Source organism: Oryx dammah, unplaced genomic scaffold (genome assembly GCF_014754425.2).
Source record: "Oryx dammah isolate SB20612 unplaced genomic scaffold, SCBI_Odam_1.1 HiC_scaffold_11, whole genome shotgun sequence".
NCBI classification, from domain to species: domain Eukaryota; kingdom Metazoa; phylum Chordata; class Mammalia; order Artiodactyla; family Bovidae; genus Oryx; species Oryx dammah.
The window spans coordinates 46,074,160-46,100,234 of NW_024070195.1; the positions used below are offsets into that span (position 1 = coordinate 46,074,160).

The 26,075-nt window shown below is 36.3% G+C and overlaps 1 protein-coding gene across 1 annotated transcript in view; it reads right to left on the reverse strand.

The window, feature by feature from the left end:
* BMP5 (bone morphogenetic protein 5) overlaps positions 1-26,075 on the reverse strand; it is a 145,751-nt gene that overhangs the window by 15,885 nt on the left and 103,791 nt on the right. The window contains exon 4 of the mRNA XM_040249186.1: positions 7,343-7,537. Coding sequence (XP_040105120.1) covers positions 7,343-7,537 — 195 coding nt within the window. The remainder of the gene's footprint in view (positions 1-7,342; positions 7,538-26,075) is intronic.

Consider the following 26,075-nt stretch of genomic DNA (forward strand, 5'->3'; position numbering starts at 1 on the left):
CCTTCTTCCAGTTCCCCCTTCTCATTTCAATAATACAAATTTAGTCTTTGTCTTAGTTGGATTTGTTAAAATTCATTTTGTGTTAGAAAAAAGTGAAATGCATGGTAAATAAAATCTCTGAGGTCTACACAGGGCCTCAATGGTTTGTCCACTAGTCCCTGAAAAAACTACCAGATAAATGGACACATGCTAGGTAAGCTGTGAAGAGCACAAAAGGAAATCCAAAAAAACTCCACAAACAGGTACCGGATTCTCTGTCTTTTAAAATCTAGTGTTAGTGTCTTTGAGGAATAAAATATAGTTAAATCTGCAAAAGAGAAGAAGAAAAAGTCCAAAATAGAGTTCAACATTTAAACAATCAGCAGCTTAAACAAGCCAAATATAATGAGATGCTGTGTCTCAAAACAGAGGAGGAGACGTTCAACATCTCTTACTTAATACCCTGGGGGAGGTCACAGACATCAGTCTCCACACTGCAGAATGTTTCATTAATTAATAGAAAATGAAAATGTCCAATGAATGAAGGTATGAAGTGGCTATAAAATGGCAGGTGCAGTGCTACTGTGGACTATTCAATAATGTAAATTTTGACATGGCTTTTGGGGTAGAGAAAATCATAATAAATCCCAAACAAATAACACCACTCCCAAAGATGAGGGATTTCAAATGCTACTGCTACCCTAGTTTAATCCCCAAGTCCCATATCCAATGAACTCCTCACCGAACTGACATATAACCCAGTAGGAATTACAGTTATTTATTTGTGTAGGGATTTGTGTACAAATGTGTGACACAGAACAGACACCAAAACATAATAACTGTCTGCTGTGTTTGCTTGACTCTGCTCAGCAATGTATCTCTGCGGATGATGCAGAGGACATGCTCACCTTAGAGCTTGTTGACATAAAAATCCATCCACAAACCTGTCTCCAAATGCCTGCAAGATGTCTCTGCATGGAAGTTTCTCAAATGCCTCCAACTCACTATTTTGGCTTCTGACCTCATACTGTTTCCATTCCTTCTACTTGGTTAACAGGATCTAGTGGCTCAAGCCAGAAAATTTAATAAATATGTTTCTTGATTTTCTTTCGTTCTCACTCCTACCCTACATTAAATCCATCCACACTCCCTTTAAGCGACCAACGTCTAGCCTAGTTAACCTATCAGAAGTCCTCTGCACTCTTGGTTACCTCATACTCCCCCAACATCCTTTTTAGGAACTTGGTCCTAGGATAACCCTTCATCCCTGACTCCTCTTTGCTTTCTGACCTTAAGTCCTTTGCCTTGTTGATGGAATTGCTTTTTTCCTTTTGTCTTTACTTAAAGTACTAATGTTCCCAGTGGAAGATCCATCCTTAATGTTTCTCTCTTACTCTGGTTTCTATAGCAGCTTCGAGTCTTGTGCTTCATCTAACCACTGTGCTCAAGGTGGCGTCCTATATATTCCACTCACACACCCATCTCTGGAGTCCTGCTGGCTCCATTCTATGTATCTTGGTTCCCACTTCCCCTGTCTCCAATCTATAATCTTCATTGCTTGGAGTGTTAGACTAGATTCCTAATCATATTTTGGCATCCAGTTTCTCCCCTTGGCATCCCATCCTTCTTTCTGATGCCAAATTGAACTTTTAAAAATGCATATCTGATGGTGACACTCCTTTTTCCAAATGCCTGCATGGAAACACCACAGTTACTGACCATTATGACTTGGTCCCTGCAAAATTTTCTAGCTGATATCACACTGCTCTCATACAAGAATACTAGCACAATGTGGCCACCAGACACTGCTATGTGGTTCTGTAACTGCATATAAGTTCTGAAATGGCTTCACCTCCATTTCTGAAAAGTGTCTATTTTTTCTCCTTGGGGTCATGCTCTATCCTTACTGCTCCCACACTTCCTTGTACCTACTCTAGTAGAATTGATCTCCTGATAATTACTAACATGCATGTCTTTGCCACTGTCTAAGAGAATGCCTTTCAGAAGCAAGATTCTGATGCTACCAATCTTGCATGATCATATAGTTAATGGTGTGTCACACTGTGGGTGCTTACTTAACAAGGAATAAATATTTTGCAACAAACCACACCCAGACATATCATCTCTAGAATTCTCTCTAGGTAGAAAATTTAAAATAAGTGATCAGGGGAATGGGCACTGATGCAAAAGTCTGAACTCTTTAGGCACCAGTTCAGAAAAATCAAACCATACTTTGGTAATAATGATTATGTTTAACCCTGAATAAGTATACACAGTGTTCTCCATCCTTTATACCCATTAACTTATTTAATCCTTGCAACTCATGTAATTTTATTCTGTGAGGCAGGTATCATTAATGTTCCCACTTTCCAGATGAAGAAATAGAGAGATGTGACATGCCCTGTCCAAGATTACACAGCTACTAAGAGGTGGCTGCTGCTGCTAAGTCGCTTCAGTCGTGTCCAACTCTGTGCGAACCCCTAGACGGTAGCCCATCGGGCTCCCCCGTCCCTGGATTTCTCCAGGCAACAACACTGGAGTGGTTGCCATTTCCTTCTCCAATGCATGAAAGTGAAAAGTGAAAGTGAAGTTGCTCAGTCATGTCTGACTTAGTGACCCCATGGACTGGACCCAGGGTTAAATGGTAGAAGGAAAGATAAGTGGCTCAGTGATAAAGAATCCGCCTCTCAAGCAGGAGACACAGTTTCTATCCCTGGGTCAGGAAGATCCCCCGGAGAAGGAAATGTCAACCCACTCCAATATTCTTGCTTGGGAAATCCCATGGACAGAGGAGCCTGGAGGGCTATAATTTCATAGCGTTGCAAAGTCAGACACAACTGAGCGCGTGTGCGCATGCGCGCGCGCGCACACACACACACACACACACACACACACACACACACACACACACACAGATGAATAGATTGATAAAAAGATGGATTGAACTAGATCTATGTAACAAGATAACTATCATTTGAGAAGGGATTTTCAAAATTTTGCATATTCAGAGCACAGATAACAGCTTTTAGTGTTAATTACTATAAAAACCATGTGGATTAAAACCATTCTCACTGGTACAGCCTTGCAGGATTTTTACTGCAGCATTGATTTTGAAAGCCCCAATTTAAAAACAGCCAAAATGTCTTTTTAAGAGTGACACAACTAAATAAATTCTGACAAAAGCAGTGTTGAATATATTGTAGCAGTATAAAAAAACTGAAGTCACTAATTTGAAATATGGCTGAAATATGTTGTTTAAAAAATCCATAAGACCAACTATATGATACCAAGAGTGAACATTACGTAAACCATAGACTGTAGTTGATTGTGATGTGTCCGTGTAGGTTCAGCTTTGGTAAGAAATGCACCACCATGGGGAGTGATGTTGATGGTGGAGGAGGCTCTGCATTTGTGGGGTAGGGAGTACATGGGAAATCTATGTACCTTCCTTTCAATCTTGTGAACTTAAAACTGCTCTTATAAAAGTTCATAAAAATAGGAACCCTCCTAGACTGTTGGGGGGAATGTAAATTGGTGCCCACTATGGAGAACAGTCTGGAAGTTTCTTAAAAAACTAAAAATAGAGCTACCGTATGACCCAGCAATCCCACTTCCGAGTGAGAAAACTCCAATTTGAAAAGGCACGTGCACCCCAGTGCTCATAGCATCACTGTTTACAAAGCTGAGACATGGAGACAATCTAAATGTCCAACAAGAGACGAATGGATAAAAAAAGAAGTAGTAGACATGTATTGATACAATGGAATATTACTCAGCCATAAAATAGAATGAAATAATGCCATTTGCAGCAACATGAATGGACCTGCAGATTATCATACTAACTGAAATAAGCAAAACAGAGAAAGACAAATATAGTGTGATACACTTATATGTGGAATCCTAAAAAAAAAAAAAAAAAAAAAAACAGATACAAATTAACTTATGTACAAAACAAAGACAGACTTAGATATGGAAAACAAACTTATAGTTACCAAAGGGGGCAGGAAGAGGAGAGAGAAATTAGGAGTTTGGCATCAGCAGATATACACTACTGTATATAAGACAGATAAATAACAAGGACCTACTATACCACACAGAGAGCAATACCCGGTATCTTATTATGACCTATAAGAGAAATGAATCTGAAAAAGAATATCTATCTATATAACACATAATAAAATCATGTTCTCCAAAAGTGACGCATATAGGGAAGAAAAAACTTGGAAGTACTTGTATTATGTTGATAACAGTGTATCAGCATAACTTATCTTAAAAGAATTAGGTGATTAAAGGAGTATTTTAGCTTAATTTATGATTATTTTTTAAAAATAACATTATATATTAATTACATAACAACACACTCTAAACAAAGAATTTCAACAGATTGTTCTTTCTCGTTTTGTTTAAAATGTTTGTCCAAGAGGAATGACTTTACATTGTATCCATTAGGCAAGATATAGCACCTGTCAGAGTTGGGAGTTACAGGCAGGGCACCAATGGTCATGATACCAAGCTTGTGATAAGCTCCTTTCCAAGCAGTTCTGCAGTAAATGAGAACTTGCTCTGTGCCTTGCAAATACTTTAAATTTTGAATGCTCTATTGTTTTTGCATACTGATATAGTCCTTAAAATAGCATCTTGCTCTTGGTAGGTTCTTTAAAATCTTATCAACTTAGTGCCTCTCCAACCCAAAGGGTAGTAACCTTAATATTTAGCTATTGCCTACATTTCCTTTCCCCTAAACCCAAGTTCAAAGGAAAATTAATTGTGCTGGCTCATTGTAAAATAAGTAACATCTCTCACAAAGTGTCTGCTCAAAGTTCTTGCTAAAAACCTAAAAAGCAGCAAAGATAGAGGGTTTCTGCAGAAAATCTAGGGGCAGTGGTTCTATATACACAGCTGAAAAAGGAAGCTAGTTCTCCCATACAGTGACCATGTTAACTTCCTGAATGTGTGTTGGTGAAGTTGCTGTTTTGTGTTGGACACTGTTCTACGTTCTCCCACAGGAGCACAGAATAATGAAAGGGCACTGAGAAGTCAGAAGACAGGACTCTTTGAAAGAAGAAATGGATGAGGTAAAGACAGCAAGAATGACCTGGATTCTGCACTGTTGGAGATTTTTAACATTTGAGAATATGCTTTGCAAAAAAAAAACTGCAACCAAGCAAACTTCTAACAACTCTCCCTACTCCCTACTGACCCCCTTCTTAGTTACGGCGTCTTCACACAGTGTTTTAATGTAAAAGCCTAGTAGTATTACAGCATTTGCTATTTATATTTGGATAATTTTAAAATTTCACTAGCATTTCAAGTCTCCTAAGTATCAGATTTTATGTTTATATTAAACCCCTGTCTTTTGGGCCAAATCCTACGAGACTTTTTCCTGTCTGCTTGATTACTACCTATTGAAAGGCTAAGTCTCGTACACACAGACCAACTACTTTCTTTCTTCTTATTATCAAAATATGAACATGTTCCAAAACCACCTACTACATATTTCACAGAAATCGGTGCCAATGACACACTTTTTAAAAAGAAAATATTGGTCTATATTAGAATAATTTTGTACTCTAAATGGTGTTAGGAAACTGGTGAAAAGTTATGTGATTTCTGCTTCATGTGTTTTATTCATCTCTAGTTATAGAAGCACATTTGTTACTTGTGGTCAGAAAGGGAAGATAAATAGATTTCACCAATAGGGAGAAAGACTTAGATGATTTCATTTGCTGGAATGCCTCTGCCAGAGTCATTACCAGCTCTAATAATACACAGGTGACTTTTCCCTTTGAAATTTTCTCAAAAATTATTTACTATTCTATTCAAGATTTAACAAATCTTTTTCTTAATGCAATCTGCTACATTAAATTAAAAACATTTCAACCCATTTCAGAACCATTCTATATGAAAAGAAAAATATACAACTTTGACAGGCTAGTATTTACAAGGAAGAAAAGTTCTTAGAAAGTTATTTTTCTCCGTCTTTCATATTAAGCAATTAAAATTTTCGCCAAACTAAATATCTTATGAAGATCTCTATAAAATAGCCTTGTAATAAGGCACCAATATCACATTTACTTTCAAGTGAAAAAGACAGTGAAGCTTATTTGATGGAAAATTATTTTAAAGCATGATTTCTGTGTAGAATGTAATTTACTATAATGCAATTTCATAGAACTCTTTCCTGTGCTTCTGTTGCTAGATACATAAAATAGACTTCTTTCTAACACACTTCTCCTGTGCCTTCACTCTAGGAAGGTTCCAGTGAATTCCACTTAGTAATTTTTCTAAGAGTCCCAGGATCAAAAAAAATTCTATATATTTTTGTTTCATTTATAATCATTAATGGCAAACACTGTGTGAATGTGTCTTTTTGGAAGAGCAAGACATTCGTATTTGCTGAAATACCTATGAAGAGGTCATATCTGTTTTGTTCACCAGCTCATTCACGGTGCCTCACAAGTACACTGCATATGGTGGCCTTCAACACAGAAGAATACACATCTTACAGATGAACAAACACTTCGTACTAACTAGGGATGTTCTAGGGCAAGTTTTCTCCTTCAAATAGGTTTATTTTTCATAGATAAGACAATTCCTAGGAATAAAACAGCCATCATTTTCATCTAAGAACAGCTTATAAAAATTTGTTTGCAACTAGAGCTAAACAAGGTACTCACTGGTACAAAGCATGTGATTAAATTACTTCAGATTTCCTCAGTTAGATGAGTTCAGATCAAGTGTATTTTTTATCTCTCTATCAATTAATAGATTAAACTGCAAGCACAGTGGGATCAACTGTGCATTTACAACATTTTGTTTGATTTCATCTGAGCATGTATATATATACACACACTCAAAGCAAATTATCTACATAACATCCCTCTAAATAATTAATGGGAATATAAATATTATCTTAATTTCCATACAATCTACCCTGCTTCTTTTGTCAGAAAAATTAAGCTCATGATTCACATGTACTGTTTTAAGTACCAAAGTGATATTTTTATTTTGAATTTACTTGTTACCCATCCATATGTGAGATTCCTGGGAAAGGTCAGCTCACAAGTTGTGGAGTTCAGTTTGGACTAGCTTTTGTTGATGTAGCCATTTAATAATTTTATTATTGCCAGCTTGATTTGAATTTGAATTGCATCTTTCCGCAGATTTAGGCAAGTCCCACTTACTTTAAAATGAATTGCTGAAGGATTCGCTAATGAAACATTTGGGTGATGCAAGAAAGACGGCTGGATGATTTAATAGACCAAATGAGGGTATACCAGAGGGTAAATTTACTGTGGCTACTTGATTTGCAACATACGACCCCATAACTCTGTGCAGAACTGCAGCTCTGGTTTTATCTTACCTCCAACACTGGACATTCTGGAGGAGTCCTGATGAGAGCTGGATTTATTGCGGTTTTGATTTTTTCTCTTGTTGGCTGCTCTCACAGATCGGAGAAGTACCTCGCTCGCCTTGAAGAAGGCCACCATGAATGGCTGTTTTGACTGAGGCCCATGTCGTCCCACGAGGCCGGCCGACTTCACGTTGATGCTGTGACCTGGAACCAAGGAAGGGGCACTGGGTTTATCAAGAAGAGATGAAGTTCACCTGCTGAGGGGTGAGCTCAGAGGGTCCGTGGGAAAAGGTAAATGTTTGAAAACACTATCAGAACCTTTTATTTGTGGGCCAAATAATCTCATAAATGTGGAAAATGTAGTGTTACAGACGATTATCCATTCTTGGTTTTCCATTTCGTATCACTCTTTAGCCACACAATACCCCCAGGCCTTCACTGATGGGCTCTGTCTCAGACCTGAAAGTTGGTAACGTTCTAAATGACTTGACCACCATCAGCCTGGAAATGTCCGTGTTAACCAGTGATTTCAGAAATATTAGCTACGGGCGCTTCTGCATTAAATGCCTTATAATTTTCCTTTGTGTGATTAAAGCTGGATAGCTGGCTGGGTGTTTTTATTTTTCCCTGCTTCTTTGGAGACTTTCCAGGGTTGATAAACCCCTCCTCGCTTCAGACCTGTGCCCAGCAAACTTTACAAAGCTGTGATCCACTTAAAGCACTTCAAAGATCCTTCCAGAGGCCCCTGCTGGACACGGAGCTTTACTTTAAGCTCCAGGTCTTTCTCCATGTAAAGGATTTTGAAGCAAACATGAAAATTTCAAAATTGTCTCTGCACTTGGACACACTTGAATCAAGTTTACTGAAAGGATTTCAGAGGATGCAAATCAAGCCTGGAAATGCTCAGAAAGGAGAAAAATTCCAGATGAGCTTAGTCTAAAGCAGTCTGTGTCCTAGACCCTTCTGAGTCCACTGTGGTGGTTGTTTCTCAGAAAAGGAGTGTGCACAGGGCCTGCGCTATAGTGGATGAGAAGTCAGCTGCCCTAGAGACTAGAAGTAGATGTTGATAAAGTGCTTCTCCCATTGGAGTAATAAAAATAATACTCATCACTATAACAACATTAAATGCATTGGAAGCACTTACTATTTACACTAGGTATACTTCTTTTCTTTTTAAAATATTTTTATTGTGATAAAAGTCACGTAATATTAATATAAAACATACTATTTTAACCACACCTTGCACAGTTCAGCAGCACTAAGTACATTCACACTGTTGTGCAACTCCAACCATCATCCATGTCCTGAATTTTTCACCTTCCTAAACTGAAACTCGTATCACTATTAAATGCTAGTCCCCATTCCCCTTCCGCATCTCTTCCAACACCCGCAGCCACTGGCATCTACCTTGATACTTTCTGACTCTGTGATAGGCATTTTTCTTAGTGGTTTCCATGCATTATTTGATTTGATTTCACAGATACCTTAGGAGTTAGGCATTTGTTATACATTTTACAATTCACTCTTGGTATGATCTTCTCATTTAAAATAAATATCCCAGAAAATTATATATATATATATATGTGTGTGTGTGTATGTATGTATGTATGTGCATGTGTGTGTTTGTATGTATATATGAATGTATATATGTGCATATATATAAAGAAAACCATTGACCGATAAAAAATTCAATGAAAATTACCCAGAGAGAATGAAGTATTTAACTTTAAGTTGTATATTTAGTTGAAAATTACTCAAAGCTCATGCAAAAAACAAATTCTACTCCAGATACGAAAGTTACCAATTTTTTCAGAGTAATATATCCTGTGGTTAGAAATACGCGCCTGACTGGCCATGCCTTGCCCCTGGAGGGATGTGCAAGTTTTCTTAAAATATTTATTCAGTCAAGACTGTGCAGCAGCTTCAATGCATTGTAAGACCTAACCCACCTTGGAAGAAAGAAATCAAGTCCTTGAAATGGCATCAATGGCATTTTAGCAAATAAACTCTTGCTCTTAACACAATTTATGTTGGCAGCATAAACACTTTTGTGTATACTTGTATTGTGCAGGGACCTTCTACCGTCAGAAAACGAGACTGTGTTAAGTGAGGTGGTGCAGCTGTTGCAAGGGACACAGCAGTCCTTCAAATGTGGAGATATTGGTTGAAAAAAACGCATGTGTGTCAATGCAGACAGCATTCACCGGTGTCCTCAACAATTGCTCACTAGGAAAACTTGTTACATCCCTACAAACATGAAAATAGGCGCTCCCTTTCCCAAATGCCACTCCACTCCATCCTAGCAGAGAAAGAACTTCAAAATAATCAGAGCAGTAAACCTTAAACAAATAAGCCTATGGGTTTCTCTTTTAAATGCAAACTTACAGTGGCTCCATGCCAGAGTCTATATTTCTTAGAAAAACTCTATCACTGGCATAAATGAAAGAGGCAGTTTGATTTGTGGTCAGAGTAGTTTCCATTCTACTTCCACTGTAACAAATGTATTAATTCAGCTCAGACTTCCTCCTTCTGGCAGCCCTTTTGCTGTAAAAAGAGAAATTAGAAGTTCCAGCCAAATACCATACCTTGAACTGACCCACCTCAATACATAAACACTTTTACAACATGTTTATTCAGGTGTAACACTTGAAATTGGTTTAAGATGTTTCCAGTGACAGAGAGCACAGCAAAAGAAAAAAAGAAAAACAGAACTGAGAAACTTGACTGTGATGGACTAGAATAACTGGCGATCTGTTCTTTAAATTTTGGATTTTTTTTTTTTCTATCCTGGAACACAACATAAAAAGTATTTGTTGAGCTTTGAGTTTGATGTTTTAATGAAGTGTTAATTTAACAGGAACGAAATTTTTTACTTGTATACATGGATAACTGCAGAAATCATTTTTAATAGATGATCTTTCTAATATTGAAATAGGTTGCCACATGACGCACAAACAGAATACAATAAAATCAATTTTCTATTCATTACAACACACTGACCCTTTTCTCATTAAATAAGCACTGAGCCCAAAGTTCCAAATTTCTTTGGGTTATAAGAGGGTACCTTTTGCAATTATTTGAAAGACTTTCAATATTTTGATTTTTATCTCTGGAGAAAGAAGATTGCTCTCAAGATTTACACTTTGAAAACTATAAAGATGTGTGTGTGTATGTGTGACAAATATGAATTTCTTGGTCTTTACAAAGGGGGATATTGTGTGTGAGGCAGAGTCCCCTTCAAACAAACGTGAACTCCTTTTAAAATAACTTTTGATATTATTGAGTTTCCTCTTGGTTTCCTTTCCACTTCAGCAATGAGGTGACTATTGAGATTCCAGAAGTTAATACTTTCTCAGTGGGTCTTGATCTTGAGCCACAACATGGAAGCATTCTTTGGCCTTCTCCAGACACATTACACCGCCACTGATGATGCTGACTGAACCTTTTGAATAGGGCTGAATAGTCGCTCTCCTTAGAAGTGCTAAAGAAATCCAGACTCTATTGCAGGCATTAAAAGTAGGGAATCTTTCATAAAGCCTATTTAACAATGCTGACTTTTATTATTAAAGATACAGGATGATTAAGGTACTGCAAATATATCAGTAAAGAAACCTATCTAAACCATTGTGATTTAGGAAAACCATTATATACGTATGATTTAGATACTGCAAATATATCAGTAAAGAAACCTATCTAAACCATTGTGACTTAGGAAAACCATTAAAAGTAGGGAATCTTTCATAAAGTCTATTTAACAATGCTGACTTTTATTATTAAAGATACAGGATGATTTAGAGACTGCAAATATATCAGTAAAGAAACCTATCTAAACCATTGTGATTTAGGAAAACCATTATATATGTGTATTACAGTGGTTTTATTTTTCAAAGCTGATCCTTATTTTTGACTTCTCATTAGAAAACGTAGGTAGGAAACAACAAGGTCCTGCTGTACAGCACATGGAACTATGCTCAACACCCTGTGATAAACCATGATGGAAGAGAATATGAAAAAGAATATATACATAAATATACGCATTATATACTATATATGCTATGCTAAGTCACTTCAGTCGTGTCCGACTCTGTGCGACCCCATGGACTGCAGCCTATCAAGCTCCTCCATCCATAGGACTCTCCAGGCAAGAAATATAAAGAAAATATATATATATAACTGAAAAAATAAAAATATAAAAGAATATAAACTGGAAATAAAAATGACCTGGGGAAATAAAAAGAGTAATAAAATGGTGATAAGGGACACCAGCTTGGAATCCAAGCTTAATCATTTTAGGATTCAGACAAGTCTAGGCATAGCTAGAAGAACATGGGCAAGCTTAATTCACCAGGCATATATTTGGAAGAGAATAGAAAGACCTAAAGGGAGAGAACTCATCGTAAGGAAAAGGTGACCCCCTAGAGTACAAATTCAGAATACTGTCCCAGTGAGTATGAGGAAGCAGGGATTTTGAGTCTGTAACTCAGTCTTCCTTCTGGCCTTGCTCCAATGTTTGCAGGATTAATTCCTTAAGAACCAAGGGGATTCGTGGAAATCCAACAGACCTATTTTTACCCAAAGTCCCTATAAAATCCTGAGAGAGCAAGGGAGCCCTACTTTGGTGTTTGGTTAATGATGTACCACAAGTGATGGCCAAAGATTCTTCCTACATCAGAAAAGTTGTTTCCAAGTAGCTCCACACTGGTACCAGACGGCAGCCCCAGGATATAGGTGGGTTCAGATGATCTATTATGGCAGCATCGGCCTCAGAGAGTTGCAGCAGTTCAGGGGCGAGCCAAGGAGCAATCTGATGGCTTTGGAAATTTTAAGGAAGATCCAAAACTGTCCCAAAGTGAGGGGCAGGGCAAGTGATGGGAATAAACGGTCCTAGAACAGGAAGACACTTTCTTTACGTCTTATCCATGTCCTGATGTTGTTCACTGGAAAGAGGAAATGGGCAGGGTGAGAGCAAGAAAGGGAGAAGAACTTGATTGTTGCGATTTGTTCAAGTTTAAAATCACTTGGAATCTCCCACGCAAAATGGGAGAGGAGATAGAAAAGCTTCTCTGAAGGAGGTATCAGCATTCCAGGGATTTCACTGATGGCAACTGGACCCAAAAGAACATGACGCCTAATTATCCCAGGTTTATGTATCACAGAATTCTTGGATTATAAAATAAAAAGGGTGATGAGGACAAATATGGGAGTCCAGAGTTATCATCTTTCACATTTGAACAAAGAATGCCCGTTAAATCTTTCCATGTGAATTTTTTTAGAACTATTCCTATTTTGACCATCTTGCTTTCATTTCAAAATTGCTGTACAGTATCAAGGGAAGAGGAAGAATTTGAGAAGTGAATATTGGGACATTTCTCAGTTTTATTAACTGCAAAATGAATAAAGATGGAATTAGGATAGTATCTTCTAAGGAAATAATTATTCTTTTCACACAAGAATCAACAGGAAAGTATGCGATGCTGGAGCTTTAACCTACACGTTTTGCCATAACTGAAGGTAAAGATTCAAGATTTCCAGATTTGCTCCCCTGATCTGTATGACTTTATATAAGTCCTGGGTGTCAGAGTATTGTATTCATGTCTGCCTCTGAATACAACTATTTAAAGTTTAAAATCATGGAGAAGGTACATTGGCAAACCAAGGATCCATCCCCAACTGATTAATTTTGTATTTCAGACTGTTTTTTTGGGGAAAATGTGACTTTCGAAATGTTTATTTCTTTAAAAACAGGGTTATTAAAGGAGCCTCTGACATAAAACAGCTCTTTAGAGACATGTTGATGTTATAAGGATAAGTGGTTCCAAATATGAGCATTCAGTTTCCCTCCAGAATACACAATTTGAAAAACATTCATTTGAGGATTTATCAGAGCCCAAACATTGATATCACTCTAAGATGTTAGCATAAATTCCACTTTGTTTTTTTTTTTTTTCCCTATAAACCCACAGTAATTGAATGCTTAACCCAAAACACCTGTGATGAAACTTGTGCACAAATTACCTATTCTTCACTTCAGAAGGGCTCACAGCATCTGCTGTGGGCTAGTTCACAGAAAAACTACTGCACTGTTTCTCATTCACATACTCTTTTGCTCTTTGCTTAGTTTCAATCTGTGATTAAATTTGATTTTGGTGCTCTTAAATTATAGTTCCCTGGCTCTAAATTATACTGGAATTGTACCTTTTTTAGAAACAGATGATTTAAAATGTGCAGAATTCTCTACCAGGCATATAGACTAAATCATTTTTATATCAGATTTTAAGGAATGTGGGGGAGATAGAATTTTGTCTACTTAAATTTCATATACATTTTAACTCAGTGAAATCTTAAACTAAGCAAATTTTAATCTAGCTATGAATTTCAACTGTGTTATAACTTGGTGAAAAATTTGCAGTTTCTATTTTTGTAGTAAAAGCACAGACCTATTGCCAGATAATTGAAGTATCATAAATAGAATTTTACATTCATGCTCAGAATTTTCCTGTTGTGAAGATGGTTTATTGCCTGGTAATCTCAAACGAAAACAAGGAAAAGCTGGGATTTTAAACTATTTCAGTGATACTGAAAACTCCCAGTAATGTGGTATTGGTAAATTATATATATTCTTGAACTTCAGAGTGCAAGGTGGTTAGAATTTTTAGTGATTCTTCATGGTGATTCTGAGCTTCTATTTAACACTATTTAGCAAGCCAGGCGCTTCATGCAATCCCTTTGCTATACTTAAATTTAAAAGAGTAAATTAAAAATAACTACTTCATCTTATATTAAATATTATATATTAGCAATTATATATATGTATATTCATTACTAAAAAGTGTCAACAACAAAAGAACGGTCAAATGCAATACATGTGCAAATAAGGAAAGAATTCTGTGGCTGATGATAAAGAAGAAAATATAACATTGGAGGTATGATGTCCACAGAGGACAGCTGGGGACCAGCTCCTGAGGAGCCAGCATGAGCTGGGGTTGAGTTATACTGGCAGACAAGAAATGCGGTTGCAATTCTTGGTAACATTGCAATGGAAGAAATTCATTTTCCTCTAGGATTGGGATATGTGAAGGATAGAGAAGTTGGAAGGAAATATTTTTTAAGGAGTTTCAATTCTTTGTGAAAAGTTTGTGGAAGGAATCATTATCATCTCCCATGGAGAAAATCATGGAGATGAGAAAAGAAATTGGGATGCTTGGTTAGAAATATGGGTATCATGGCTCAAGGCAAGATAGAAGGAAACTCAAACAGCTGAGACCTGCAGTTCAAGAGGCTTCTCGAGGGGGGGCCGAGGCCAAAGGAAGAAAGGAAGAGAAACAGAAAGGAGCAGGGCCAGAGGTTTGTGCCTCATGGGGGAAGCTTTCCAGAATGTGCAAATGTTTTATTGCGCTTAGGGTAGGACTGAGTGATGGAAAAAGATTATTCTCCTTCCAGGGACATTGTCTGAAACACAGCGGCTCACCGTCTCAGGCGGGTCCAGTCTTACAAATGCTTTTTACTGAGGCTCTCTTTTCAGCTAGTGGAAATATGAATCTCAAACTAGGAATGGTAGTTTACCTTCACATAAGCACTTACTTTTTAATAGCTCTTCTCTTTATATATAGAGCCTTTCCCCTGAGGCCCTAAGAGTTTTACAGACATCATCTGTAACACGCCCCCAAAAGCTTGGTTTCAGTTGGTCTTACAGGTCTCATTTATTTTAAGAAAGCAGAAACATTCTTTTCACAAAACCATGGGAAGAGTGAATTATTTTTAGTATCTTTTCCAGTTCTTATGTGACTTTTTAAAATAAGAAATGTGTACACACGCATGCACTTCTTTCCTTTAAAATCACAGGAGAGTTCAATAAAACTATAATGAAAGCAGGATTTCAGCAGAAATCAACCAAAAAGTTTTTAAAAACTATATATTACTACGTGTTAAGATATCAATGAAGAAAAGCTTTTAGACGTCAAGCTCGTTTGGGTTTGTTTCATAGCACTGAAATTAATTTCAGACGCTGAATTTTATCTGTAGTGGATGAAAGTGGTCTTTGCAATGAACTTAATGCAGTTACTTGGGAAATTTATGAGTCTCTAAAGGAAACATTCTTTTTTACCAGCTTATATGACAGATTATGCAAAAAGAACTTTTATCATATAGAAAAACATAGTTCATTAAATGTTTGACCTTCCCTTTCAGTTTGATACATGAACCTATGAAATGATCATAAGCTACTTCTAGAAGCCTTAGAATAGTGCAGGACTACCAAAATGCAAGAGAAATAAATCATTCTGATGCTTAATAAAAAGAAAGAGTGAAAGGAGTAAAAGATACTTTCCAAAATACACATAGTGAAGGCCTGATACTGAATACCTAATGTATATACCATGATAAGTGTCTACTTTTTGTCAAAAAAGAAAAAAATGGAGTTAAAATATTTGGGACTTAGTTTAATCCTTCACATCTGATGGTTGGATCACTAACCATTCTTTTGAGTGAAGAAAAGTAGAGCCTTACTTACTTACACAGAAGGGACCAAGTGAGACCTCATGATTCCATGGTGGCCCCCAGAGCAAAAGCATCCTACTGAGCTGTCTAGAAGCTAAATAACAGGTACTTCCCAAGTGTTTACCTATGGGTCTGCTCAAGTCAGAAACACACCTGAACTGTCATGCTTCTATCATTTTATCATCTCACAGAGAAATCATGTGAGTACCTCCACTCATAAATAGAGCTGATACCCAAAAGTCATAACCAGCAAGCCTTTCAGAGAGGTCAGGGAAACTGGGAATTGAGGAGAGAAGCCAATTCAACCTTTCTGAAGTTAAAAAGGAAGCAGCAGCTGCCATGTTGACACTTGGGAATTTAACAGTTGTTTTACACACAATGTCTAATGTGATTACACTTTTTAAAGGAAGAAATAAAGGTCAGAGAAGGGTCATGTTTTTAAGTCATCCCTGCCCACTCTATTCCTTTCAGCACACAGAGTTCCCTTTTGTTAGGGATTCTTTAGGGCTAATGCCTTCCTCTTGGGTCTCTGCTCCCCACCTTGAGAAGACTGGAGGAAATCCAAACATCTCCTGGGTCTGGCAGTGATATCTCCATTGCATCTATCAAGGATGCTGTGGTAGTTGCTGGTTTTGTGAAGTTTAAGGTAGAGGACAGGGAAGCCTGGCGTGCTGAAGTCCATGGTATCACAAAGAGTCAGATACAACTTAGCAACTGAACAACAACAACATCATCAAGGGGGAAGACCACTCAACACTTCCTCCGCCCACAACAACACAGGTGCCTCCCTACCACTTTCCATTCCCTTCAGATTAAAACTTGACAAGTTTAACTACAGAGAAATTATAACCCATGTTTAAGGATTAGGGACTTGTAATTTTCCTATTGAAACATCTTCCCTCTAATTTCAAGTTTTGATCCTCACTTACAATACACACTGTTGACTTAGGTGGGTGATGCATTGGTTTGTTATGATTTTCCTTTGTTCCTGTGAGTGAGCCAAAGTTTAGCCAAATCGCCAGTGACTGTTGATGCCTTTCGTGGACTAAGAGCTCTCTCCTCTTCCTAAGCTCATGAACTCTTTATTGCCAAATTCAGACTTAAATTGAAGAAAGTAAGGGAAACCACTAGACCATTCAGTTATGACCTAAATCAAATCCCCTCCAGTTATACAATGGAAGTAACAAATAGATTCAAGGGATTAGATCTGATAGAGTGCCTGAGAACTATGGACCTGTTTGTGACATTGTACAGGAGGCAGTGATTAAGACCATCCCCAAGAAAAAGAAATGAAAAAAGGCAAAATGGTTGTCTGGTGAGGCCTTACAAACAGCTGAGAAAAGACGAAAAGCTAAGGGCAAAGGAGAAAAGGAAAGATATACCCATTTGAATGCAGAGTTCCAAAGAATAGCAAGAGGAGATAAGAAAGCCTTTCTCAATGATCAATGCCAAGAAATAGAGGAAAACAATAGAATGGGAAAGACTAGAGATCTACTCAAGAAAATTAGAGATACCAAGGGAACATTTCAGGCAAAGATGAACACAATAAAGGACAGAAATGATACGGACCTAACAGAAGCAGAAGTTATTAAGAAAAGGTGGCAAGAATACACAGAAGAACTATACAGAAAAGATCTTCATGACCCAGATAATCACAATGGTGTGATCACTTACCTAGAGCCAGACATCCTGGAATGTGAAGTCAAGTGGGCCTCCTTAGGAAGCATCACTACGAACAAAGCTAGTGGAGGTGCTGGAATTCCAGTTGAGCTATTTCAAATTCTAAAAGATGATGCTGTGAAAGTGCTGCACTCAATATGCCAGTAAATTTGGAAAACTCAGCAGTGGCCACAGGACTGGAAAAGGTCAGTATTCATTCCAATCCCAAAGAAAGGCAATGGCAAAGAATGTTCAAACTACGGCACAATTGCTCTCATCTCACACTAGCAAAGTAATGCTCAAAATTCTCCAAGCCAAGTTTCAATAGTACGTGAGCCGGGAATTTCCAGATGTTCAAGGTGGATTTAGAAATATTGGAATATTTTGGAAATATTGAAGGTGGGAGGAGAAGGGGACGACAGAGGATGAAATGGTTGGATGGCATCACCGACTCAACGGACGTGAGTTTGAGTAAGCTCCAGGAGTTGGTGATGGACAGGGAAGCCTGGAGTGCTGCAGTCCGTGGGATTGCAAAGAGTCGGACATGACTGAGTGACTGAACTAATTATCTAACTTCTTCCCACTGTGCTCCATGCTCAAGATGCAAAACCAGCATTGCCCTTATTCTGCAATATGTCTTTAAGAAATGCATTCAACAATGTTCAACTTATAGGGGAAAGAACAATGGAAGAGACAGAGTTAACTTCTGTGCACGATGAGAATAGGGTAATCTCATATTCTTCATGCCCCTAAATGAAATATTACCATGAAAATATTTACCCTTCAGATCATCAGTCAAAGCAGAATTAGAGTGTAGAAAAACTGGAGTATGTTCCTGACCTTGGCATTTGTTTGGCAAGATGGGTGCTCCATAGTTACTGTTTTGAATTAGGGAAAATCAAAAACAGGAATACAGATGTTGCCAAACACTTCCATTTCCCTTTTCATTAAGGGAAATCTAAAAAATGGTAAAATACCTCTTTCACCAGGTAGTGAAGCAGCACTAACTCCTGTTTGATTTCAAAACTATTTTTCATGTGTTTCTGAGTTTTGATGCTAAAATTTGGATAAGTAAATGATGTTTCCAAGTGGCTCTTATTCAAATATAAACACACTATAAATTAAAACAAACAAGTTGATTTAAATTTTGGTTTTATTTTTTTTATTTTTATTTTTTTAGGGGTTTTAAAACACTATATACATAGTGGACATAAAACACCACAATCAAGATTTTCAATTTATTACTGAATATATACTATAGTCAAATCTATTTTTAAAGAAAAGCTATTTTCCCTCTACTGATCATTATACAAAACTCAACTAGGCTATGGAGGCTCATTTCAGATGCCAACTAAAGAAAAATATAATAATAGAGATAGCAAAATAGATATTTAAAAAGAAACCAGCAGCATGAGTTGTTATATCCAAAAGAACTAAGGGATGTGCAATTTACATTGAAACAATTTTGTTCAAAATATGATGTTTTTAGAAAAGCTTTTATGGCTAACTCAATGTAACTCTTAGAAAGCAAAGCTAAGCACATTGACAAATTAAAAATGTGATTCACTGCCAGATACTTTGTTTTTTTCAATTTTGGGGGAAAATTTTATCCCAATTTGTTGCTCCCCATAATACAATTCAGGGAATCCTCTTTAGGGCTGGAATAATAACAGGTCACCATCAGCCTAGATGCTGGGAAGAGAATTGGTGAGGTAAGACACAGGACGAATTTCATACTGAAATTTTGCAAATAATTAATAAACTGTGGAAACTGCATGCTTGACTGACCTCAAGTGAGTTCACTGCACCGTGATTGAAACTACAAACTTGGGTACCAGTTGAGACTTAATAAAGGATGATGGGAAAACAGACCTGAGGATTCCATGATGGGAAGTTTGGACTAAGGGTACAAAAACAGAAGGAGAGGAAACGAGGGGTGGGAGGGAGAACCTAGAAAAATACATTAGTGAGCAACCCAGGGCACAAAGAAAAGGAGATGTCTGTTATCAAAATAAAGAAATGAAATTTGACTAAATTTAATTACATGTTGAAGCTGATCACTGGCAGAAAAAGTTACATTTTCTTCTTTTCAGTCTAACAGTAACTGTGTATGGAGCTATAAGAAATATTGAAGTAGATAGATTTTAAAAAACAAAAAAATGGCCAAAAATGCAGTTACCTTTTGTCGGTCAGATCACAGTTAGATTTCAGGCAGACAATATAAAACTCAAAGGTAATTCCCAACAATCCAACATAAAGCTCAATTTTGTTCCATAACAAACATGATTAATCCACTGTTCTGTTTGGAAATTATAAAAATGCATTGTTTTTCAGTTTGGAATTTATATAAAATTCATCTCATTTGTGAGAGTTATAGTATGTAAGATCTGACTTGGAAGACAAATCATTTTTAGATTCATGGGCAAGATTCTTGAGCTTTGTAAGACTGTTTCTTCATGTACAAAATGAGAAAATAGTGAAAATAAAGCAGACATTCCATTAAAAAATCTCACTAAATGGCTGACATCTAGCACCTTTTCAGGAAATGTTAGTTTCCATAAGTTATTAAAATTATGTTGGTTGACCAGCACAGCAAATGCATGGTTTGAATGCTTATTTTATATGAGCTACAGATGTACCTAGGAAATAAAACCTGAATTGATCATGAAAACTAAAAAAAATACAAAATATTAGTATGGAATTATTAAACATACTGACAAAATCAGATTATTAAAAAGCCGTTCTTTGTATAGACAGAAAACGTTTTACTAGGTTGAGTCAATTTGAAAATACATAAAGTATAGTTTATAAAAATAGTATATGACTAAGAAGAGAATTAATAAGATGTTAGGTTGAACAAGGTAGAAATTTAACAGTGCTTCAATGTTTCTGTTTAGTTACCCTAGCTATGAAAGGCATATTGATGATTTTGCTCATTTTTATGCAGTGGGAAAAGAGCAAAAATCTAAAGCCAGGAAAGATTTATGTTCTCTGATGTGTTTAAGACATAACACAAGTTAGAAACTCCATAGGTCACAGCTTACATGGGTTTGGAAAATTAACAAATACTGATCTTAAACCCCAAAGGAAATCTATGTCATATTTATTTTTAGTAGAAATCTAGTCATTTTTGCCATAAAGATACAGAAAAAAATTCTTCTCAATGGAAACTCTTCTAAATCATTCACATAAATTGACCTAGGCAGTTGTTTTGTTTAGCTATCTTCTAAATCTCGTTTTGGCTTGATTCATAAAAAAAAAAAAATTTTGAAAAATGACATACTGCCATAGATGTATTTATGCTTTAATGTTTTAAAATTTATAGAAATAGAAGCCTTTTTAAAATGTTTTGGAGAAATTTAGGTTTCCATTGTGGCACTTAAAGAAAAAAATACAATCCTACTCAATGCTGTAATAAGAGCTCTCTAGATACTTTAATAATTATAGATTTTCAACTGTGAGCTTATCTGGTCCTTCACATGATTAGCTGGGAATCTGTTTATGCCAAAGTATTCCCCCTCTTTGCATATACACACACATTTACCCCAAAAGAAAGTTCATGGGATATCTAACATTTATTTCCCTTTACCTATTTCTCCATCTCTGATTTTATATAATATCTTGAGTTTTGTTTTGAATGGAACTATTTGATACTAGACACCTTAAGGTGGTATATATCTATTTACTGTACCCTCTCTGAATATAATATTTATATATGTATCATGCTAAAAGTATAAATATATGCTTATAAATTGCAGTTAACTGAGAAATTATCTCAGGAGATATAATAATCCCTAGACAAAGGTCAAATAAACAGTGAATTCTCCTAGTCACATGAACTCACTCCTTCATGAAACAAACAATTCCATAGCCATTAACACCCAGGTCTTGGGGCACTTTTTTTAATCTAATGCCTTCAACCTGCCCTTTTTCACTCACGGACTTAATTTCTGAACTAAGGGGAAATTTTAATTTTACTTCTTCATTGCATTTAAGTTTTTGAAGATTCCTTGACTAACCATAATGGCTCAGATGGTAAAATCTGCCTGCAATGCAGAAGACCTGGGTTAGATCCCTTGATTGGGAAGATCCCCTGGAGGAGGGCATGGCAACCCACTCCAGTATTCTTGCCTGGAGAATCCCCATGGACAGAGGAGCCTGACAGGCTATAGTTGATGAGGTCGCAAAGAGTCAGACACAACTGAGCGACTAAGCACACACACATGCATTCCTTGACTACCTTCCTAATTTATTCTTAAATGTTCATCCTAAAGTCAAGCAAGTATGCTCTAATTATCCTCAACAGTAAACGGTACATAGAGAACCACTTCATTTATAGTAATATTTACTGAAAACAAATCATAGGACTATATGTTCCTTTTCCCTATTAGAACATTTAGCAAGATATGTGATTCTTACATTTTCTTGGAAGTAGAGAGAAACCAATTGTCATCACTATAAATTCAGCAGCAGGGAAGCATATGGTTTTATGAACAAAAATGACTTAATTGCTTTAAAACGTCAAGTTCAGATAAGGGAAAAGCTATTATCAAATCTCAAAATGTTTAAGAGATCTTCTGATAAGGGGAAATACCTCAACTTTCTGAAGTGAGATGCATAATAGTGAGAAATTGTAGTCAAAACAGCAGGACAAAAAGAAAAATATCACACATGATCTCTGAATTTCTTCTGCTACTTATTAGCACCATGTCAGCTGATATTCAGATTAAGCAGCCATATAGATCATCTGACCCTTAACACAGATAGATAGTCATTGACAACACAGGGGCTTAATTTGGAAAATTTCCCCCTGAAGTAAAAAAGATTGTGTTAGGGAATCCAGGGATAACTCACCAAACTTATTTAATCAGATACTTGCATTGAAAAGAAACAGATTCCCGGACTTACTAACTTTAAGCAGATATCACATTTAGAACTCCACATCTCTCTCAGACAGACATGCTCACATTTAATAAAAGGAAAAGAATGCCAAAGTGAGTAACTCACACATTTGGTTAATGAATGGTGACATGAAAACTTTAGATACTAGAAGATTAGGAGTATATATTGTTTAATTCAAAATATATCATGGAATTTTTGAAAAATCTAATTTTTTAAGATAACACATTAAGAAGACTTCACAAATACTGCAATTTTGGAAAAGAAAAAATTATCAGTATGTTAAATTACTCTACACCTAAGAAGTGACAATAGAAATAAGCAACCCATTCATATTTTTGAAGAAACAAAATGGAATCCCATTTCTTATCAATGTAAGTGTGGCAGCTATCAATTTCCAGGAAGGAACCCGAAAATTCCCACAAGTGAAGAGTAGAGAGCATGGCAAAAACTTGGGTGATAAAAGTTTTAAAAATACGCACTTTCAATTTAATTGCACTAACTCAAGACCTTTTTTATAGTTTGAATAATTATGTTGGTAAAAATAAAAGAGGATTAAATTGTTGGTGTTTTTAGAAAAGCTCTGATGCTGTTTAGTCGCCAAGTCGTGTTTGACTCTCTGCGACTCCATGAACTTACAGCAAGCCGTGTAGTAGCCTTCATGGAGTATCTCTGTCCTTCACTATCTCCTGGAGTTTGCTCAGACTCATGTCCATTGAGTCAATGATGCCATCAAACCAGCTCATCCTCTGTCACTCCCTTCTCCTCTTGCCCTCAGTCTTTCCCAGCATCAGGGTCTTTTCCGGTGAATCGGCTCTTCACATCAGGTGGCCCAAGTATTGAAGCTTCAATGTCAGCAGCAGTCCTTCCGATGAATATTCAGGGTTAATATCCTTTAGGATTGACTGATTGGATTTCCTTGCTGTCCAAGGGACTGTCAAGAGTCTTCTCCAACACCACAGTTCAAAAGCATCAATTATTTAACACTCAGCCTTCTCTACATGGAATAGAGAAATTTTTGTGTACCAACAAGCAGGAAAAATAGTCTTCCTAGGTGGCACAAGAAAGGGAAGAGACACTGGTTTGATCCCTGGGTCAGGAAGGTCCCCTGGAGAGGGAAACGGCAACCCACTCCAGTGTTCCTGCCCAGGAAATTCCAAGCACAGAGGAGCCTGGCAGGCCTGAGCTCTCTGCATGGGGTTGCAAACAGTCAAACAAGACTGAGCACACAGTAAGCAGAAAAAAAATTTTTAAAGCCATAACTTTACCCCTTTACAATGTCTGGGAATTACAGCTGCTAACCAATATGGGTTATAACCTGAGACAGCAACAATTTTAAGAGTTTGTTTCCTTGACTTTCAGAGAGGTCTTCTATGATGTTTTTCCAATCAATGCATAGAGTATCTTCAGTTTTCTGATTTTCTTAATGGAAAATATTATTTATGTAGTGGGGATTTTATACAATTTGCTAAAAATTTTAACGCATTAGGAGCTCTTGGGCCCAACTCTTCAACAAAGACAACCAGCGTGTTTTAATCATGTGTTCTGTGACCATTAAAATACTACTTGTAATTCAACTGTCTTTGAAAGAAGCCATATTGATGTGCAAGGTTTGTTAATAGTTTTATGAACAGTTTATGAAGTGAAATGATAGTAAGTTACACTGATGTATCTCTGGGTTGAAACTTTTTTCTTATAGTTATATAGGTCAGCCTTTTCAGCCTTTAATCAATTATGCTTGTACAATACACATTACCCTATAACACAGCTGTTTCCCTTATATTCATTGATGTAACTAGTTATTTCCCAAATAACTATATTATTTTTTCTTAAGAATAAAATGGTTGAGTCTTAAAGCTATCATATTAAGTATTAACAACTTGATATTTTCTGATGCCTATGAAGACCTATCCAATATAAGCATTCAGTTGATCATGGCACATATCACTGAATGTTCATTTCTGTTGGATTCATACCCTAGATCTGAATGTACTTAAAAGCTTCCTACCAATAATCATTATGGCTAATCGAAGTTATTAGACATGCACCTAATACACTATGCTTCCAACTCAAGATTTAAGAACATATGTCCATAATCTTGGGGCTTCCCTTGTGGCTCAGACAGTAAAGAATCCTCCTGCAATGCAGCTTCTCTCCAGTGGACTATCATTTGTGAATTCATCTGAAACCCTATTAAATCATCTGTAAAATCTCCACAATAAAAGAACTGACCCTAAATTAAAGGAGTGTCATTTGGAGTAAGTCTTTGCGTATTTTCTCATCCAATTCAACCCAGAGATTTTATTCTTGTCCTACCATGTGTCAGGTACTATTGTCTAATATAATTGTGCACCATTCTTGAAAGGTGTTACCATTTGACTCATTTAGCTAATGCTATGGCTAAAATGTAAAATAGTTTGTCAGAGCCAAGATGTTAATCTAGTTTTCCTAATGATTTCTTTCTAGAATTTGTATTTCCAGAATGGAGCTTTCTACTTTGTTTATCCTCCTTATTTAAATTAAGTATCAAAACCTTAAAATCTAAGTTATCATAAAAAAAACCTATAAATTTCTTTATATTATATTAAACATTATAATGAATCTAATTTGATAGTTTCATACTTCCGAAATTTTCTTGCCCTTGATTTAGCTACAAAATTTACTAAAACTTTGAAATCCCTGACTTAAAATCTGATTTTTTACCTTGATACACTTGGAAATTATGCCACAAACTTTGTTCAAAGAAAAATGGATTTTAGAGTCTTATTTTTTTTTTGAAGAACCTTATACTGTTTCTTGGACATTAAACAATACTCTGACAGAACAACATTTTGATGACTTGAATACAAATGAATCAGAAACATACGGATTGAATTTTCCTTGACATATAAGTGGGTTTGAATAGAAAGGAAAAAGTCATTGGCAAAATTTACCCTAAGTATTGCCAAACCTAAAACGTCTGAAAACATAGGATTTTAAAAAAGACATTCTAATGGTCCCAAAAATACTATCTTTGTTTTCCATCTTTAAATTATTCTATAAACCCAAATTTTGAAAAAAAAAGAATTAATTTACTTGGAAGGTTTAAACTATATAAAGCATCAAACAATGGGAAATTATAGTGTTTGCAGAGAAAACCCAAGTCTTAAAAGCTAGAGTAAATTGCTCTCTGGATAATAAACTCTGTGTACACACACATTTGTCTATGTGTTTGCATATGTGTGTGAGTGTGTACATATTTACATATGTAAATGATCATAATTACTGCAGATTTACTAGCAATTTTAATAAAGATCTAACAAGGCATGTAATTAATGTATCTTTATAAATCAGGGAACTGAAAATCTTAAATTTTAAGATAAATCTAAACCTACTCATTTCCTGCTAAAAAAAAAAAAAAGAGTAACTATTTTACCAGGTTATTGACTACTATGAGAGAGTGTTCGAGAATTCTGAAACTGATTTAGCACAATTGGTACAACCACTTGTATGGAATTTCTAAATTTTGCTGTTAAGAAGTAGCAATGTTTCTTTTCCATTTGCTTGCTCATATGTTTGCTTTATTTAGCTAACAGACATATGGAACTCAGAGAATTTTCTATTCTGCCTGAAAAAAATCAATAGAATATCCTTAAACTCTCCTGCCAAATCCATGGCAGTTCATTTATCAAATTACTAAAGAGAATAT